The sequence below is a fragment of the Chiloscyllium punctatum genome, chromosome 26 (assembly GCF_047496795.1).
Source record: "Chiloscyllium punctatum isolate Juve2018m chromosome 26, sChiPun1.3, whole genome shotgun sequence".
In the NCBI taxonomy this organism is placed as follows: domain Eukaryota; kingdom Metazoa; phylum Chordata; class Chondrichthyes; order Orectolobiformes; family Hemiscylliidae; genus Chiloscyllium; species Chiloscyllium punctatum.
Genome location: NC_092764.1, coordinates 13,391,060 through 13,408,583, shown reverse-complemented (window position 1 = coordinate 13,408,583; position 17,524 = coordinate 13,391,060). Strand labels below are relative to the sequence as shown.

Below are 17,524 nucleotides of genomic sequence, written 5' to 3'. Positions count from 1 at the left end.
ATGCCCGAAACGTCGATTCTCCTGCTACTTTGATGCTGCCTGACCTGCTGCGCTTTTCCAGCAACACATTTTCAGCTCTGATCTCCAGCATCTGCATTCCTCACTTTCTCCTCGAATATGAAATCAAAGACAGGAAGCCTCTCTGTGGATTTCTGGTGGGCATCTATGTTTGGCTCAGTACACACTGCTCATTTTGAGATGAGAACAAATTGATGGGCACGTGTGCTAAAAAAAGGATTATCTATATCATTTTGCTCTCTGTCACTGTCAGAGGAAAGTATATTTTGACAACCAGCCTGGTTATCGCTTTCCCGAACAATGTGCTTGTGATTTTGGAGCCAATCTGCTTGATGTTGGTGCAAAACTCAGACTGTCAGGCTAGTGTTTTTACATTGATCCGAGTCAAAGTCACTGCATCATGGAAGTGGACCATTCCACCCATCACATCCATGCTAGCTCCCATTGGAACAATCCAGCCAGCCCAGTGTGTTCACTCTATGCATAAAACAAAACACAGACCTGCAAATGCTGGAAATCTGAAACTGAAACAGAAATTGCCGCCAAAACTCAGCAGGCCTGGCAGTTTCTATGGAGAGAAAGCAGAGTTAACATTTCAAGTCCGGTGGCCAGTGTCTATCCATTTTGCCCTACAAGTGGATTTCAATTGAATGTCCAACTGGTTCCATTTTGAAATAACTGACCATCGCTGCTTCCACTGCTCTCATAAACAGAGAGTTTCCAGGCCATTCCTTCATACCATTCCTTCCCACATTTCCTTTATAACTCTTCACCAAAACTGTAAATCAATGAACTCCAACCTTGTACAATCAGCTAAAGGGAAAGAGAATTTTTCCTTTCCCCTTTCTAAATCTCTCTGAATCCTGTACCCTTAAAGTTTATTTTGCTTAAAAAGGAACCACCTCCTTCCTACCTTACCAATAAAATCTCCCATTCCGAGAGATGCTGTTAGGTCTGTCCATCATTTTAAGTCCATCCTGAGGGTGGTGACCAGAAATGGACACAATACTCTATTTGTGACCCAATAGATACATCATAAACTCTTTTCTTTTTGTCTTAATTTCTCCATTGCTCCTATTTCAGCTTCTGCTTTGGCTGTGTCATTATCACAGTCTAATATTGATATCCTGCCAATCTTGATAAGGATAGCATTGGCTGAACCAGGCGTGACTTGCTGAGATGTCAGTGCTGATAAAGAAACTATCTAAACTAAATGGAAATAATCTAAAGATGGGTCCTGATGATTTGAATTGAGGGGATTACAGCCAATACGTTTGGCAGCTTGTTCCACTGTGGGATTGTCCTTGGGAAGAAAGATTGTTGATATACTGTCTTTGGCAACAAGTAATCTTTGGAATTTGTGAGGATGGCTGTCTCATGTTTTGTCACTGCTGGAGTGCAGCGATGTTCCCACTAAGCTGTGGCGTAACCAGTGTCGACACACTGACTTCCAGATGCGGAAGTCACTCTCTCTTACAGAGCTTGGAGGTCTGTGTAATGGAAAAGGAAAATGGGGGAATATTGGAGGATACCAGGTATATGCTTCAGTTAATACTCTCCATAGGACATTCCATACTTTATAGAGCAATGTGGTTAACTCTTAGATACCCTCTGGGCAATTAGGGATGGACAATATATACTGGCCTAACCAGTGGTGCCCTCATCCTGTGAATGAACTTTTAAAAAGTCAGTCTATTTTTCTCCCTCCTTTGCTGCAGTGACTCCCATTCTAAATACTTGACCAATGATGTGACACTGGGATATTTTCCATGCTGTTTTTTGCAGTAACATCTTTGGATCTTTCTTATGTCACTTTTCATTTAAGGGATCCCACACACAGCTTCTGAATTCTAAGGCCCCTTGGGCTTTAACTACTCTTGTAATATGTCCTGCCACTTTCAGAGATCAATGCACATGAACTGCCACTTCCCTCTGTTCCTGTACTCTCCTTTGAACTGCACCATTTGATTTATATTGCCTCTCCCTTTTCCTTCTGCCAAAATGCATCATCTCACACTTTGCTGTATTAAATTCCATCTGTCACTTGTTAGTAATTGAATGGATCTCATCGACAGTGTTGGTTTTTCCTCCTTTGTGACTCTCGAGGTTTATGCAGTTTATTCTTGGTTACCGAGTGATCTCCAGTGGCAATGCTCACAGGAAACCCTGAACCTGAGACTTGTGTGCTGTGGGAATTGAACTTGGCTCCACATAAGGACCTTATTACCACCAGCAGGCTGACCTGAAAGCTCAAGGCTGGCCTGGAATTGGGCATACCTGTGCCCTGTTTTAGTAATCTAAGTGAGCTGCTGATATCTCCAAAGGTACCGAGCGCAGGTGGATAAATGAATATTGGGGCCCTTTGCATCACTGATGGTGCCTGGCTCTCAAGGGGCAGCGTGCATGACCATCAAAGATGTTTTCAGAGGGAGTAGCAATTGCGATTATGGAGGTGGATGACCACTCCTTATTTTGGTGACTCATCAATGTTTACCCCGTCACCCTGACTACCTGCCACTGCTTAAGAAAAATCTGTCCCATTGCTAAATCAGATCATTTGCTAAAAGCCTCAGCCCAAACCTTTTCACACTAATTGACTGTTGCCAAACTCCCTGACGGGCTTTCTATTGCCCACTCTATACAAACATGAATAATTTCTTCCCCTCTGCTAAGTCTCTTCAATAATCATAAGGCCAATGTGTGTGTATGTATATATAAAATCATCTTTTTTTAAATGGCCTTAAGGCATTTACTAACCAGTGAATTAACTTATGGCTTCCTTGTATTGTTACCAATTCATGTTTATGAAATCAGGCCATGTTTTCCCTCCTTTCCTGAGGTCCACTCATCTCCTGAGAGGTACTATTTGATGTTGGTGAAGTTGTTTATTTAGAGCTTTACCTCAGTACTACTTACTATACAAATATACCCTTCTAATGACATAGACCTTTACTACTTAAAATCTCTACAGTGTGGAAGCAGGCCATTCTGTCCATCAAGTCTGCACTGACCACCCAAAGAGCATTCCACCCAGGCCCACATCCCTTCCATATCTCGATAACCACACAACCCCATATTTCCCATGGCCAATCCACCTAACCTGAATATCTTTGGACTATGGGAGGAAAGCAGACCACTCAGAGGAAACCCGCACAGACACAGAAGAACGTACAAACTCCACACTGATAGTCGCCCGAGGCTGGAATCGAACTCACATCCCTGATGCTGTCAGGCAGCAGTACTAACCATTGAGCCACCATGCCCCTTAAAGTAAAGCATTCAATAAATGAAGATATTTTAATTTCTGTCGCAAATACTGTCGAAGTACAGTCCGTAAGGTCTCACATCCACGCCAATAATCTTTCCTCTGATGGGTGTGTACACCTTTTCTTTCAAAATGGCTGTTCTGGTGTTCCCTTCTCATCTTCTCCTCTATCTGCTGCTGACTGATTGTCACAGGCTATTCTATTAAGCTACTCCACTCGAAGCTGTCCATTTGATTAGCACTCACCTTCACCACTGACACACAATGTGTACAGTCTGCACAATGCTCTGTAGTAACTCACTGAGATTTCTTTCCAAACCTGTGACCTCGAAGGACAGGAGCAGTTGATAATTGGGAACATCACCACCTGCAAGTTTCCGTCAAAACTACTCACTATCCTGACTCGGAAATGTGTTGTCTTTTCTATCAATGTGGTTGGGCCAAAATCCTGGAACTTCCTCCTTACCAGTGTTGTGGATGTCCTCACAGCCAGGACTGTAGAGTTCCATATTGCAACTCTCTACTGTTGATCACTACTGAGCGCCAGCTGGAAATGGATTTAGTGCCGGTTTTGCCATCAGGACTCGCATCCCATAGATATATTGCGTGAAGAGAAATTCAAATGATTGGCTTAATCGAAAAAAGATTTATGGAAGAATTTACATGTGAACAAGTCAGCTGGGATACTTAGAGTGTTTTAGAGTAAATTTGCCTCCAATTAACGTTAATAGAAATTTCATGTTGGAAGTGTTTCATCCCAGGGATTGCCTGCTTATATATTGTTCCATTTTTAATTAGAAAGACAGAAAACCAATAGTTTATCATGTAAACAACCGTTATAATTTGAAAATACTAACAATTTTCTTTTCGTAATCATTCACTGTCTTTAATCATCCTTCTTTAGCTTCTGAGTCGTTCGATGATGACTGCCAATTGATTTTCTACCTTGCCTCCTCCTGTGGTGTTTCTGGGAAGTTATAAGATATAAAATTATGATCAATTTGGAAAAAAAGTAAATTGGTCAAGTGACCTTGAAGTATACTAGAAACATAGAACCCCATCATATTGATCAGAGGGTTAGACAGGGTGGACAGGGAGAGCCTTTTTCCAAGCATGGGGAAGGCAAACACGAGGGGACACAGCTTTAAAGTAAGGGGAGATAGGTATCAGACAGATGTCAGAGGTAGTTTCTTTACTCAGAGAGTAGTAAGGATATGGAATGCATTGCCTGCAATGATAGTAGATTCGCCAAGTTTAAATTCATTTAAGTCTTTATTGGACAGGCATATGGATGTAAATGGAATAGTTTGGATGGATGGGCTTCAGATTAGTAAGACAGGGCGGCGCAACATTGAGGGCTGAAGGGCCTGTAATGCGCTGTAATGTTCTATGACTATAGAACAATACAGAACAGGAATGGGCCTTTGGCCTTCCAAGCCTGTGCTGACACATTTTGTCCTTCCATACTAAAACTGTAGTCAAGTACAGGATCTACATCCCTTCCCATTCATGTATTCGTCCAGGTGCTTCTTGGAGGCTGCTATTGTGTCTGCTTCCTTCCAGGCACGATCAACCCTTTGTGTGAAAACTTGCCTTGCACATCTCTTTTAAGCATCCCCTCTCCCACACCTTGAATCCGTCTCTCCCAGTAATTGACCCCTCCATCTTGGGAAAACGCCTCATACTTTCCACTCTATCGGTGCCATTCACAATCTTAAAAACTTCTGTAAGATCGCCCTTTAATCTCCTGCGTTTCAGTAAAACAAACCTTTCTTCATAGCCAAAACTCCCCCATACCAGGCAACATCCTAGTAAACATTTATCCACATCTTTCTGGGAGTGTGGTGACTGGGATTGTACACCATTTAGCTGGCAGCATCTGTGGAGAGTTAGAGTTAACATTTTGAGTCTGGAGTGACTCCTTTTCAGGTTCTGAAGTAGGGTCACTTGCCCTAAAACCTTGACTCTGCTTTCCCTCGATGTTTCCAGACTTGTAGGTATAGAGTAGATTACAGAGGAACCTCTGTATGAGATGGGTGGACACTATTTCGTTCGGATAATTGATTATTCAGATAATTGATTTCCTCTGGGGCTCGGAGTTTTCTGTGAAGTCTGCTCCCCAGTCAGGAGACTAGGCAAAAGCACACTGCGTGCGAGATCCCGCCCACCCTCAACCCATCCGCTCCCAACCCGCCCCCGCCCCACCCCCAACCCCATCTAACACTGCCCCCCGCACCCACCCCCAACAACGTCCACCCCTATCCTGCCCACTCGCCAGCCCCTGACCCTACTCCCCCAACCCTGCACCCCCAAGCTTGCACCCTCCACCTCGTGCCCCTATCCGCCACCACTCACCATCCAAACCCAGTCCACGTCCCCGCTCCCGTTCCACCTCTCCCCCCCACTCCATGGGCCAGCCAGAGTGGACACCAACAGTAAGACTGCTGCTGCCTTTGTGGGATAAGGCTCCAAATAGCACACACACGCACACACACAACGTTTGACAGGTTCCACCTCTGCTCAGTACAGGACAATGTTGGAGAGATTATCTGGCGAAGGGTGGGTTTAGGGTACACACCTGTGTAGGACTCCAGGGAAAGTGTTGGGTGGGGGGGAGCAGAGAGAGGGCGGGAGGTCAGTCATTTAGAGATAGTGCCTGGACTGTCCAAGACTGTCCTCGTCAGTATTTCAGTGAGCCAAAGTCTTTTTTTTATCATTGTATCTGTAAACAAAAGACACGATCGGGGTTGAATCAGCTCCTTGACGTATTATTTCTATTGGGACTTTGAGAGCCCCTTCGGATAATCCGATATTCAGATAATTAATATTTGGATAATTGAGGTTCCTCTGTAGTTGGTGCAGACTAATGGACTGTACTGCATAATTCAATGACATTATTACCATGCCACCATTTTGCCCAAAATATTAATACTCACCCCTCAACATGCTTGAGACTTAAAATCATCACATGACAGTCTTTTGTGTGTTGTAACACATGGGGGGAAGGAAAAACCCAAAAAATCCCATTTGTCTTCCAGTCAGGTTTAATACGGAGCCAAGAAAATGAATACCTTATAACTCCATTACCTCATCACCTGGCACTAAGACACAACTACACCTCATCTGCTGGTAATCGCCCTCATGCACTCTTCAAGCGATCGGTGGAGCACAGAATGCAACAGCGGCCAGTGAGTAGTGGACATCATCACCAGCACCATCTCCACTCTTATCATCCCCAACTGCAAAAGCATCAGCAGCACAAGAGAGATCAGAAGCAACACTACTGTGGGCGACGAAAGAAATGTATGTAAGGAACTTTCATTTTGCACTTATTACCTTCATTGTGTCAGCGAAAATAGAGCTGTTTAAATCTAACTCTGTGTAGACACCAAGGTCAGCACTGTTCTCATACAAACATGTCTCTTGTGCATGAAGTAGCCCCGAGCTGCAAACCTTAGACATATTTTCTTCATCCTTCAGCTCAAAACATTTTCATCCTGCCGTTCATTGGGAAGTGTGGGCTGTAATGGCAAGGGGTCATATTTGCAGCCTTTGGTAAAAGCTGGGACAAACTCCTGAGATGTCTCCTCCATTGCTGCATGTTATTGACAGATGTTAACACTACAATGCTTGTTCAACCAGCTATTGTTTTGATGGAAAACTCTGAGTGTTTACTTGGCAATCCATCTTCATGATAAAATAAATCTGGAATGAATTGATTGGACTCATTTTCAATGTTGGTACCAGGACAGTGCTGACTGATTGATTATTACTCAGTTACTGGTGCAGATTTGTAAAAGAGTTTCTGTCAAAGAAATTTTCTTTCTTTCCGAATCTAACTTTACAGCACAAGTTGATCACTCTGATTGTGCTGGAACTCGGAAAGAGCTTTTGAATTAGTTTTATTGTCACATGTACTCTCATGAGTGCAATGAAAAGTTTACAGGTTAACACCTCAGGCGCCACGTTAAGTACAAAGATACCCAAGTACAGATTCTTGAGTACAAATTTTGAGGGAAAAAAATAAAGAAATAAAAAGTCCAGCATTACAGATCTTCAAAAATACAAAATCATAGCAATAAATTAGAGCAATAACGAAATGAAAAGTTCAACCATCATTCCCTTTACAGTAACATAATAAAGAAAAATAACGAAAAGGAGCTAACCATCTCATTCCATTTTAGTTGCCCTTTCATGCCCTATGCCAGTTTGAAAACATTTGTTTTTCACAAATACTTACCTACCCCTCCTTTTTGAAAAATATTTACAGACTCTGCTGTCCTGCTGTTTCTGGTGGGACACTGCATTGTCCAACGTTCCTTGTCCTAAGCCTGAAGGCTCAAAATAGGTGCCTCAGCTTTAAAAATGGCATGCCCATTCTCTTTGGCCAGATGGGATTTGTCATGGTACAAAACCATTCCATATGTGAGCACATGTCAGGTCGGGGACACAGTGCGTGGGATCATACCAACGATATTTCAGAGTCCTTTGGCTAGAGAGAGAAAACCATCTGTTAACTTCAGCTGTGATGATTGCAAGTGCCTGTGGTAACCATCAAAGAAAATGCTTCACTTTTAAGGGTATTGAGTTAGTGGTGGGGGAGGGGAACTGCCTGTATTTTTGGCATTGCCTTGCTTCTTGCTTGCTGTTTATATTAGGCTTGTAGAACCTTCCTTGCTTGGATAACCAGTGCTTTATCTATTCAATCCCACGTCCCATTGCCCCAGATAATTTTGTGAGGATTTGACAGATCATATCTTGGTTGTCTTTTGCAGGTTGCAGGTTTTTGAAGGGTTAGTGGAGGGTGAGGGAAAGGGTGAGTGGAGGTGGAATGGTGGGGAGGGGATATGGAATTGAGTACGAAACTGGTGTATGATATTCCTAAGTACTTGAAACACACTGTTCATCTTCTGGTAAATTTGTTCCTTGACCTCCTCTTGTTACTCCAGTAGCCTGATATTCTCTTCAATTGCCAAGAAATTTATTCCCTTAAATATTCCCTCACACTTGTTTTTTTTCCCGAGGCCTTTATTGAAGCTAATAGAGTCAACTCAGGGGAACATTTCACTCAGCGAGATGTACTTAGCACTGTTCAAATATCAGAGGTGCTGAGTGCAGTCAGCAAATAACATAATTTCATCATCTTTTCATAAAAAAAATCTCTGGTTTCTTCCCTACTCTGCTGTGCATTTGACTCTTGAAGAAGGAAGATCTTTTTGATGACGGTAAATCTCTTCGACTTCATCCAAGTTGTTTTTCACATCAGATTGGCAGCTGACTTTTGTCTCCCAGTTTTTAAGCACCCCTCTCCACCCCTCACCTCCTTTTCTCTTGTTATGGCATTGCATGCCTTTCCCTTAACCCTCCATCGCTCTTCACATTCTGCCCCCACCCTTTCAAAGTTCTACCCCCTTGACCCTCTGACCTCCCTCTGTTTTCCTCATGATTCCAGGAAATATGCCTCTCTGATCTCCTTTCCCAAAAGGGGGCAACACAATGGTTAGCACTGCTGCCTCACAGCACCAAGGATCCAGGTTCAATTCCAGCCGAGGGTGATTGTCTGTGTGGAGTTTGCATGTTCTCCCCATTTCTGCGTGGGTTCCCTGCATGTGCTCTGGTTTCCTCCCACAGTCCAAAGATGTGCACGTTAAGTGGATTGGCCAAGCTAAATTGTCGATTGTGTCCAGGGATGTCAGGGTACCCACAGCTTCCAACCTCATTGTCTGGGAGCCCCGCACAACCCGGTTCTACCTCCTTCCCAAGATCCACAAGCCTGACCACCCTGGCCGACCCATTGTCTCAGCATGCTCCTGCCCCACTGAACTCGTCTCTACCTACCTCGACACTGTCCTATCCCCCCTAGTCCAGGAACTCCCCACATACGTTCAAGACACCACCCACGCCCTCCACCTCCTCTAAGACTTCCGTTTCCCCTGCCCCCAATGCCTCATCTTCACCATGAATATCCAATCCCTCTACACCTCCATCCGCCATGACCAGGGCCTCCAAGCCCTCCGTATTTTCCTCTCCAGACGTCCCCAGCAGTACCCTTCCACCGACACTCTCATTCATTTGGCCGAACTGGTCCTCACCCGTAACAATTTCTCCTTTGAATCCTCCCACTTCCTCCAGACCAAAGGTGTAGCCATGGGCACACGTATGGGCCCCAGCTATGCCTGTCTCTTTGTTGGCTACGTAGAACAGTTGATCTTCCGTAATTACACCGGCACCACTCCCCACCTCTTCCTCCGCTACATTGATGACTGCATTGGCGCCACCTCGTGCTCCCGTGAGGAGGTTGAGCAATTCATCAACTTTACCAACATGTTCCACCCTGACCTTAAATTTACCTGGACTATCTCTGACATCTCCCTCCCCTTCCTGGACCTCTCCATCTCCATTAATGACGACCGACTTGACACTGACATTTTTTACAAACCCACCGACTTCCACAGCTACCTGGATTACACCTCTTCCCACCCTACCTCTTGCAAAAATGCCATCCTGTATTCCCAATTCCTCCGTATCTGCTGTATCTGCTCCCAGGAGGACCAGTTCCACCAAGAACACACCAGATGGCCTCCTTCTTTAGAGACCACAATTTCCCTTCCCACGTGGTTAAAGATGCCCTCCAACGCATCTCGTCCACATCCCGCACCTCCGCCCTCAGACCCCACCCCTCCAACCGTAACAAGGACAGAACGCCCCTGGTGCTCACCTTCCACCCTACCAAACTTCGCATAAACCAAATCATCCACCGACATTTCTGCCATCTCCAAAAAGACCCCACCACCAGGGATATATTTCCCTCCCCACCCCTTTCCGCCTTCCGCAAAGACCGTTCCCTCCGTGACTACCTGGTCAGGTCCACGCCCCCCCTACTACCCACCCTCCCATCCTGGCACCTTCCCCTGCCACCACAGGAACTGTAAAACCTGCGCCCACACCTCCTCCCTCACCTCTATCCAAGGCCTAAAGGAGCCTTCCACATCCATCAAAGTTTTACTTGCACATCCACTAATATCATTTATTGTATCCGTTGCTCCTGATGCGGTGTCCTCTACATTGGGGAGACTGGGCGCCTCCTAGCAGAGCGCTTTAGGGAACATCTCCGGGACACCCACACCAATCAACTGCACCGCCCCGTGGCCCTACATTTCAACTCCCCCTCCCACTCTGCCGAGGACATGGAGGTCCTGGGCCTCCTTCACCACTGTTCCCTCACCACCAGATGCCTGGAGGAAGAACGCCTCATCTTCCGCCTTGGAACACTTCAACCCCAGGGCATCAATGTAGACTTCAACAGTTTCCTCATTTCCCCTTCCCCCACCTCACCCTAGTTCCAAACTTCCAGCTCAGCACTGTCCCCATGACTTGTCCGGACTTGTCCTACCTGCCTATCTTCTTTTCCACCTATCCACTCCACCCTCTCCTCCCTGACCTATCACCTTCATCCCCTCCCCCACTCACCCATTGTACTCTATGCTACTTTCTCCCCTCCCCGACCCTTCTCTAACTTATCTCTCCACGCTTCAGGCTGTTTGCCTTTATTCCTGATGAAGGGCTTTTGCCCAAAACATCGATTTCAAAGCTACTTGGATGCTGCCTGAACTACTGTGCTCTTCCAGCACCACTAATCCAGAATCCAGGATAGGTGGATTAGCCATGGGAAAATGTTGGGTTACAGATGGGTGGCTGGATCTGGGTAGGATGCTCTTCAGAGAGCCAGTACAAGACTCAATGGACCAAATGGCATCTTTTCAGACCGAAGGGATTCCATGGTTATAAAACCCTCAGCACTTTTGGTTACAACTGTGGCAAACACTTTGGGGTGTTTTTCTACACCATTGATATTCAGTAAACATGAGTTTTGCTTGCAACTTTACTGTCTCACTATCTCCACCATGCAACTTTATCTGTGTCCTGTAAAACCCACACAACCTGTGCTGGGGTTGGGCTCTGGTTCAGGGTAATAAGCAGGCGGTAACGTATCTAGGTCTGAGCCTAGATTAATCTGCCTATTTCTTTTCCTTGTTCACTGTGACACTGGGTTCAGTTGTACGTTCTATCACTGCCTAAGGTGCAATTGTCTAACTCAAGGGAGACCAGGTACAAGGTACTTGGAGTTAGCATTCATCAGCATGATTCTGAACCTCACTTGGTTGGGTTGAACAGTTCTGCAAAAGAGCCATGAGTGACATGGTGGCTCAGTGGTTAGCACTGCTGCCTTACAGCACCAGGGACCCGGGTTCAATGTTAGCCTGTGGTCACTGTGTGGAGTGCGCCTACTCTTCCAGTGTCCATGTGGGTTTCCTCTGGGTGCTCCTGTTTCCTCTTACAGTCCAAAGATGTGCAGGTTAGATGAATTGGCCGTGCTAATTTGTCTATAGTATCCAGGAATGTGCAGGGCAGGTGGATTAGCCATAGGAAATGCAGGGTCCCAGGAATGGGGTAGAGGGGCGAGACACTCTTCAGAGAGAGAGACAGTGTGGACTCGTTGGGCCAAATGGCTTGCTTCCTCACTATAAGAATTCTAAGTTAAATTGGACTTGAAAGATTAAAATGGAAGGATATTGGCCGAGTAGTGGCAGGTGGGAGTAGATTGGGTCGGGATATCTGGTCAGCATGGACAAGTTGGACCGAAGGGTTTGTTTCTGTGCTGTACATCTCTATGACTCTTTGATTTACTCTTTCTCTCTCCACAGATGCTGCCAGACCTGCTGAGTTTCTCCAGCATTCTCTGTTTTTGTTTCAGATTTCCAGAACCGGCAATATTCAGCCTTTATTTATCAGATTGAGCCACTCCCTTCTGCAGTTGGCTCCTTGGTAGGTGTGAGGACTGGAAATGAGGAGGGTCTGAGCAAGTTGAAGGAGGCAGTTAAATTTCCGCAGCCAATATTTTCATCTGCAGCTCCAGGGCAATTCAGGATGAACAATAAATTCTGGCCTCACCTTGTAGTGACATCCACATCTTTTGAACTGACAAAACTTCATCCATGTCCCTGAGCTTGTGAGACTGGTTTCACTTCCGGAGAATGCCGCAATTTTAAAATCCTCCACCGTTCTTTCAAATTTCTCAATGATTTCTTCCCTCTGGCTATTTTTCAAGTATCTTCCAGTTCTCTTAATTTCTTCAAATTTGGCTGGTTCAATGTTCTCAATTTTAAGAGCTACAAGAGCAGATCAGAGACTAGGTGAGTAACCTACCTCCTGATCCCCCAAAGCCTGTCCATCATCTACAAGGCACAAGTCAGAAGTGTGATGGAATACTCCCCACTTGCCTGGATGGGTGCAGCCCCAACAACCCTCAGGAAGCTTGACACCATCCAGGACAAAGCAGCCTGCTTCATTGTCATCATACCCACAAGCATCCACTCTCTCCACCACTGGCACTCAGTAACAGCAGTGTGGACTATCTACAAGACGTATTGCAGACATTCACCAAAGATCCTTAAACAACATCTTCCAAACTCATGGCCACTTTCATTGAAAAGGACAAGGACAAGCACAGCAGATACACGGGAACACTACAACCTTCAAGTTCCCCTCCAAGCTGCACACCACCCTGACTTGGACAATTCCTTCACTGTCTCTGGGTCAAAGTCCTGAAATTCCATCCCAAATGAGATTGCGGGTCTACCTGTTGCACGTAGACGGCAGTGTTTCTCGAGAAGGCAGCTCACTATCATCTTCCCAAGGGCTTTGAGGGATGGGAAATAAATGCTGGCCCACCCAGTGACACCCGTGTCCCATGAGAGAATGAACATAGTTGTCCACCATTGACAGCCTGATGTTTAACTGACTTCAGCCTTAATTCTAAAAAGACCTTAAACCTGTCTTCACATCCTGACCCCTCTTTCCCCTCCTTTAATGCAGTCTCTAGCAGTAACCTGATTGACAAAGCTTTTGGTTATTGTTCCTCCTTCTCTGTTCTGTGCCTCATCAAAGATATTTTCCGTGATAATCTTGTTGAGTGCTTTGACCCACTTTGCAGCATTAAAGGTGCCTTATGACTTCAAATTGTTGCAGTTGACAAGTTGGTTTTCAAATTCAGGTTGGAAATTTAAAAAAAAATATTGTATTCTCCTAATCTCAGTTGATCAATGGAAGATTGAAAACTGCCTCAAAGTTTTGTTTCGCTCTATTGTTTTTAATGTAAGAACTTCCTGCTTTTTCACAAATGCATGGGGCGGGGGAGAAGCTGTAAAATTTACTTTCAGCTCCTCTTCAGAACTGCATGTTTTCTCTGCTTCCTTCTCTCCCTACATCCCCATCTCAGACATGCCTCAACCTCCGGTCGAAGATATCCACCGCTTGTCCGATGAATACAGTTCCAGGAGCAGACTGAAACGCACAGCCTTCGATTCCCGGAAATCCGGGGGGCTTACTGTTGAAACGTTGGTGGTGGCAGACAAGAAGATGCTTGAGAGGCATGGCAGAGAGAATATCACGACTTATATCCTCACCGTTATGAATATGGTAAGCCAGTGAGAGGGTGCAATTGCCACTGGGATGGGGATAAACATTTTGTTTGTGCCTTCTACCTTTCAGCATCAGGATTGAATCATCTACAAGGCTTTGGCCCATTGAGTCCACACTGACACTCTGTAAAGTATTCCATGCAGACCCCAGCTCCATCTCTGCAATTCCCATGGCTAATCCACTAACCTGCCCATCCCTGATCACTATAGGCAATTTAGCATGGTGAATCCCACTAACCTGCACATCTTTGGACTGTGGGAGGAAAGCAGAGAAAACCCACCGAGACATGAAGGGAATGTATAAATTCCACACGGACAGTCACCAGAGGCAGGAATCAAACCTGGGTCCATGAAACTGTGAGGCAGCAGTGCCAACTGCTGAGCCACTCTGCCACCCTGAGCAGATTTAGCCAAGATAGTAGTATATTTAAGTACTCACTTGCCTGGATGGGTGCAGCTCCATTAACACTCAAGAAAATTGACACCCTTCAGGACAAAGCAGCCTGCTTAATCTGGCCCTATATCCACAACCTCTGTCCCTCCATTAACCATGCTCAAAGATGCACTGCAGAACTTCACCAAGGCTCATTAATTATCACCTTCCAAGCCAATGACCCAAGAAGGGCAAGGGCAGCAGATACAGGGGTACACCACCAGTAGGCAAGTTCTCCCAGCCAACACCATCCTGACTCAGAAATATATCACTGTTCTGTCACTGTCACTGGGTCAAAATCTTGGAAACCCCTCCCTATTGGCACCGTAAGTCAACCGACAGAAGATGGACCACAGTGGTTCAAGAAGGCAGTTCTCACCATTACCTTCTCAAGGGCAATTAGGGACGGGCAATAAATGTTGGCCAGCTAATGATGTCTTCCTTCATAAGTGAATTTAAACAAAAAGGCTACGGATGTTTAATTGTTAGATCTGGAAACCTGTATTGTTCCAGATTACACAAACATTGAAGACAGGACACTATCATGGGTCCGTGCAAAGACTTCAGTTCAGCGAGCCTGTGTCAAGGAGATCATTGATCTTAGTCCTGACCACTATACAATGAAGCATTCCAGGAAAGCACAGAGACTACTCAAGACCATGTTTGCCTTCTCTGGTTTATCTCCGTGTTGTGGTGAAGTTATAACTTCAGTTGAATTGAATGGAGCTTCTCTGATAGGGGGCAGCAACGAGCTCTCGATGCTCGAGTGGAAAGGGATATGTCTCCCCTTGTGTCGAGGTGATGGGCTGTTCCTTTGGCAGAGCTTCGAAGGTGATGGGAAAGTGGCCATGAGCAATAACCTCTGGGAAATCATTTTGTTTCCTCTTCTGGGGAAGACTGGAACTGTGGAGACAATCTAAGGATAAGCACTCTCACTTTTAATCCTGTATTGAGGAGAGTTTTTGTGTTCTAACTGTCATGAGTATCTAGAATTCTTTTTGCCTGGAAAACATTGGTGGCTGGATCATTAAATTTATTCAAGGTTGAGTTGAATAGATTACTGATTGATAAGTGAGTCAAGGCTCATGGGGCAGTAGGACAGGAAGGTAGAGCTGAGACTGTAACCAGATTCACCATTGTCTTATCATGTGGTGGAACAGGTTTGGAAGGCTGAATGGCCCACTTCCTGCTTTAAGTCCTATGGTTCCAATGCATCCACAACCTCTCTCCAATTGTGACTACTTTGAAGGTAGGGACAATGAACAGAGCCATTCAAGGACTCTATGATAAAGAATGCCTTCATGCACAAAGGCTGGTGGAAATCTGGAAGACTGTCCCTTTAAAAGCCGTTTTAAGGTTAGCTGTCAGTTGAAGATCAAAATGGAAGGTTTTTGTTTAGTTAAAAGGAACCAATGTAGTGAGATGGACTTGAGGTTTTGTGGGTTTAATGATCCAGTTGAGGGGTGGAACAGATTTAGGAGGCTGAATGGCTTCCCCTATTCTGGATTGAGGCCTTGATGCAAGACAGGATCTTCATTCCTTGAAGAAAGATGGTGCTAAATAGGGAGAGGTTGGGCAAGCTGGTACTTTCTCCTTCAGAGCATTGGAAACTGAGGGGGCATCTTACTGAGGTGTATAACATCATGAGAGGCATGGATAGGGTGAATGCACTCCATCTTTTTACCAGGGTTGGGGAATCAAGAACTAGAGGGCATCAGTTTAAGGTTAGAGGGGAAAGGATAAAAGGGAACCTGAGGGCAACTTATTTACACAGCGGGTGGTACGCTTTTGGAATGAGCCGCCAGCGGAAGTGGTTGAGGCAGGTACATCAACAACACTTAAAAGGCATTTGGACAAATATATGGAAGAATATGGGCCAATTGCAGGGAAATGGGATTAATGTGGATGGATATTTTGGTCTGTATAGACCAGTTTGGGCCAGAGGGCCTGTCTCCATGCTGTAGGGCTCTATGGAATATTATGAATTATTATATGTTCTTTATTGGAGGTGTGGTATAGGGAATTTACTTCCACAAATATTCCTCTCCTTGAAACTATAAATTTTCGATGTATCAATGTATTTTTCTCTCTGAGGCCTGTAGAATCACATAGCATGAATACAGGCCTTTCGGCCCAACTTGTCCATGTTATCCATAATCTCTGAATATCTTAACTTTCAGCTCCTTAAAATGTTCTTAAACTCTGAGGGACAGGGCACCATTGCTTCATCAGATCTACTGAAAACTTGAAGCTGGTATCTTTTCTTTTTCCTGCTTCTGTGCTTTAGCAAGGCTTTGAAATTATTAGTGCAGCTGATCAGTAATGGTGGAATAGCCGAGACTGGATTCTGTAGCAAAGGGAAGCCTGAACAAGACCTTTAAAATCATAAAAGGGTTTGATAGGGTAAACTCAAAGGCACGGGAGGACACTAATATGTCCAATATTGAATTTAGGGAGCACTGATTTACACTGCGTTCTGAGGATGGTCACTTGACCTGAAACATTAACTCTGATTGCTGTCCAGAGATACTGCCAGACCTGCTGAGCTTTTCCAGCAATGTCAGTTATTGTTACTGATTTACATGCCTCGTGTTTGGAATGTGAAATTCACTGCTCCATGAGTGGGTGAAAGTGATTAGTGAAGGTACGTTTAGTGAAAGCAAGATAAGTGAGTGAAGGAGAAAGTGATAGACAGATAATCTGTTAGGATTAAAGTTAAAGGTCTGGGAGGATAATGATGCGGAGTAAGAACATGAGGATGGCCTATATTTTTCAATCATTCATGGGATACAGCTGTTGCCAGCAATTATTGCCCATCCCTCATTATCCTGGAGAAGGTGCTGTTGAGTTGCCTTCTTGAAGTTCAGAAGTATATTGGTTAGAAAAGAAGTTCCAGAAGTTTCTGCCAATGATCAAGGAGGACCATTAATAGATGTCATTGTACAATGGTGTGTGACTTGGTGGGAATGCCCCCATGTGCTCATCCTCTTAGGCATTAGAGCCTGAGGAATTGGAATGTGCGACTGAAGAAGCCATGGTGAGTGGTTGCATTGCCCCCTGGAGCCACCGTGGCTGTGGTGCAGCAGGTGAGGATTGAAGATGATGCATGTGTGCCAATCACGTGGGGCTGCTTTGTACCTTGTACATGGTAGACAGGCTTTGGGGAATTACAAGATGAGTTACTCACTATAGAATGCTAACCTCTGACCTGCTGTCGCAGCTGAAACATTTATGCAGCTTGTTTGTTTAAGCTTCTGGTCTGGGTGGAAGTGGAAATAATTGGCACTTGAGTGACAAACTAATATTTATAGCACATGAGATCCCAAG

General features: G+C 45.1%; 1 protein-coding gene across 5 annotated transcripts in view; it reads left to right on the top strand.

Moving 5' to 3' along the window:
• The window catches only part of adamts18 (ADAM metallopeptidase with thrombospondin type 1 motif, 18), a 282,233-nt gene that overhangs the window by 77,708 nt on the left and 187,001 nt on the right, over positions 1-17,524 (top strand). For 3 of the 5 annotated variants that reach the window (XR_011964232.1, XM_072595845.1, XM_072595847.1), the window contains 2 exons: positions 6,322-6,586; positions 13,563-13,762. Coding sequence is in view for 4 of the 5 variants with exons in the window: in XM_072595845.1 (XP_072451946.1) it covers positions 6,322-6,586; positions 13,563-13,762 (465 nt within the window). In the remaining variant the exon portion in view is untranslated. The remainder of the gene's footprint in view (positions 1-6,321; positions 6,587-13,562; positions 13,763-17,524) is intronic. The other 2 variants (XM_072595846.1, XM_072595849.1) reach the window with 2 other exon arrangements.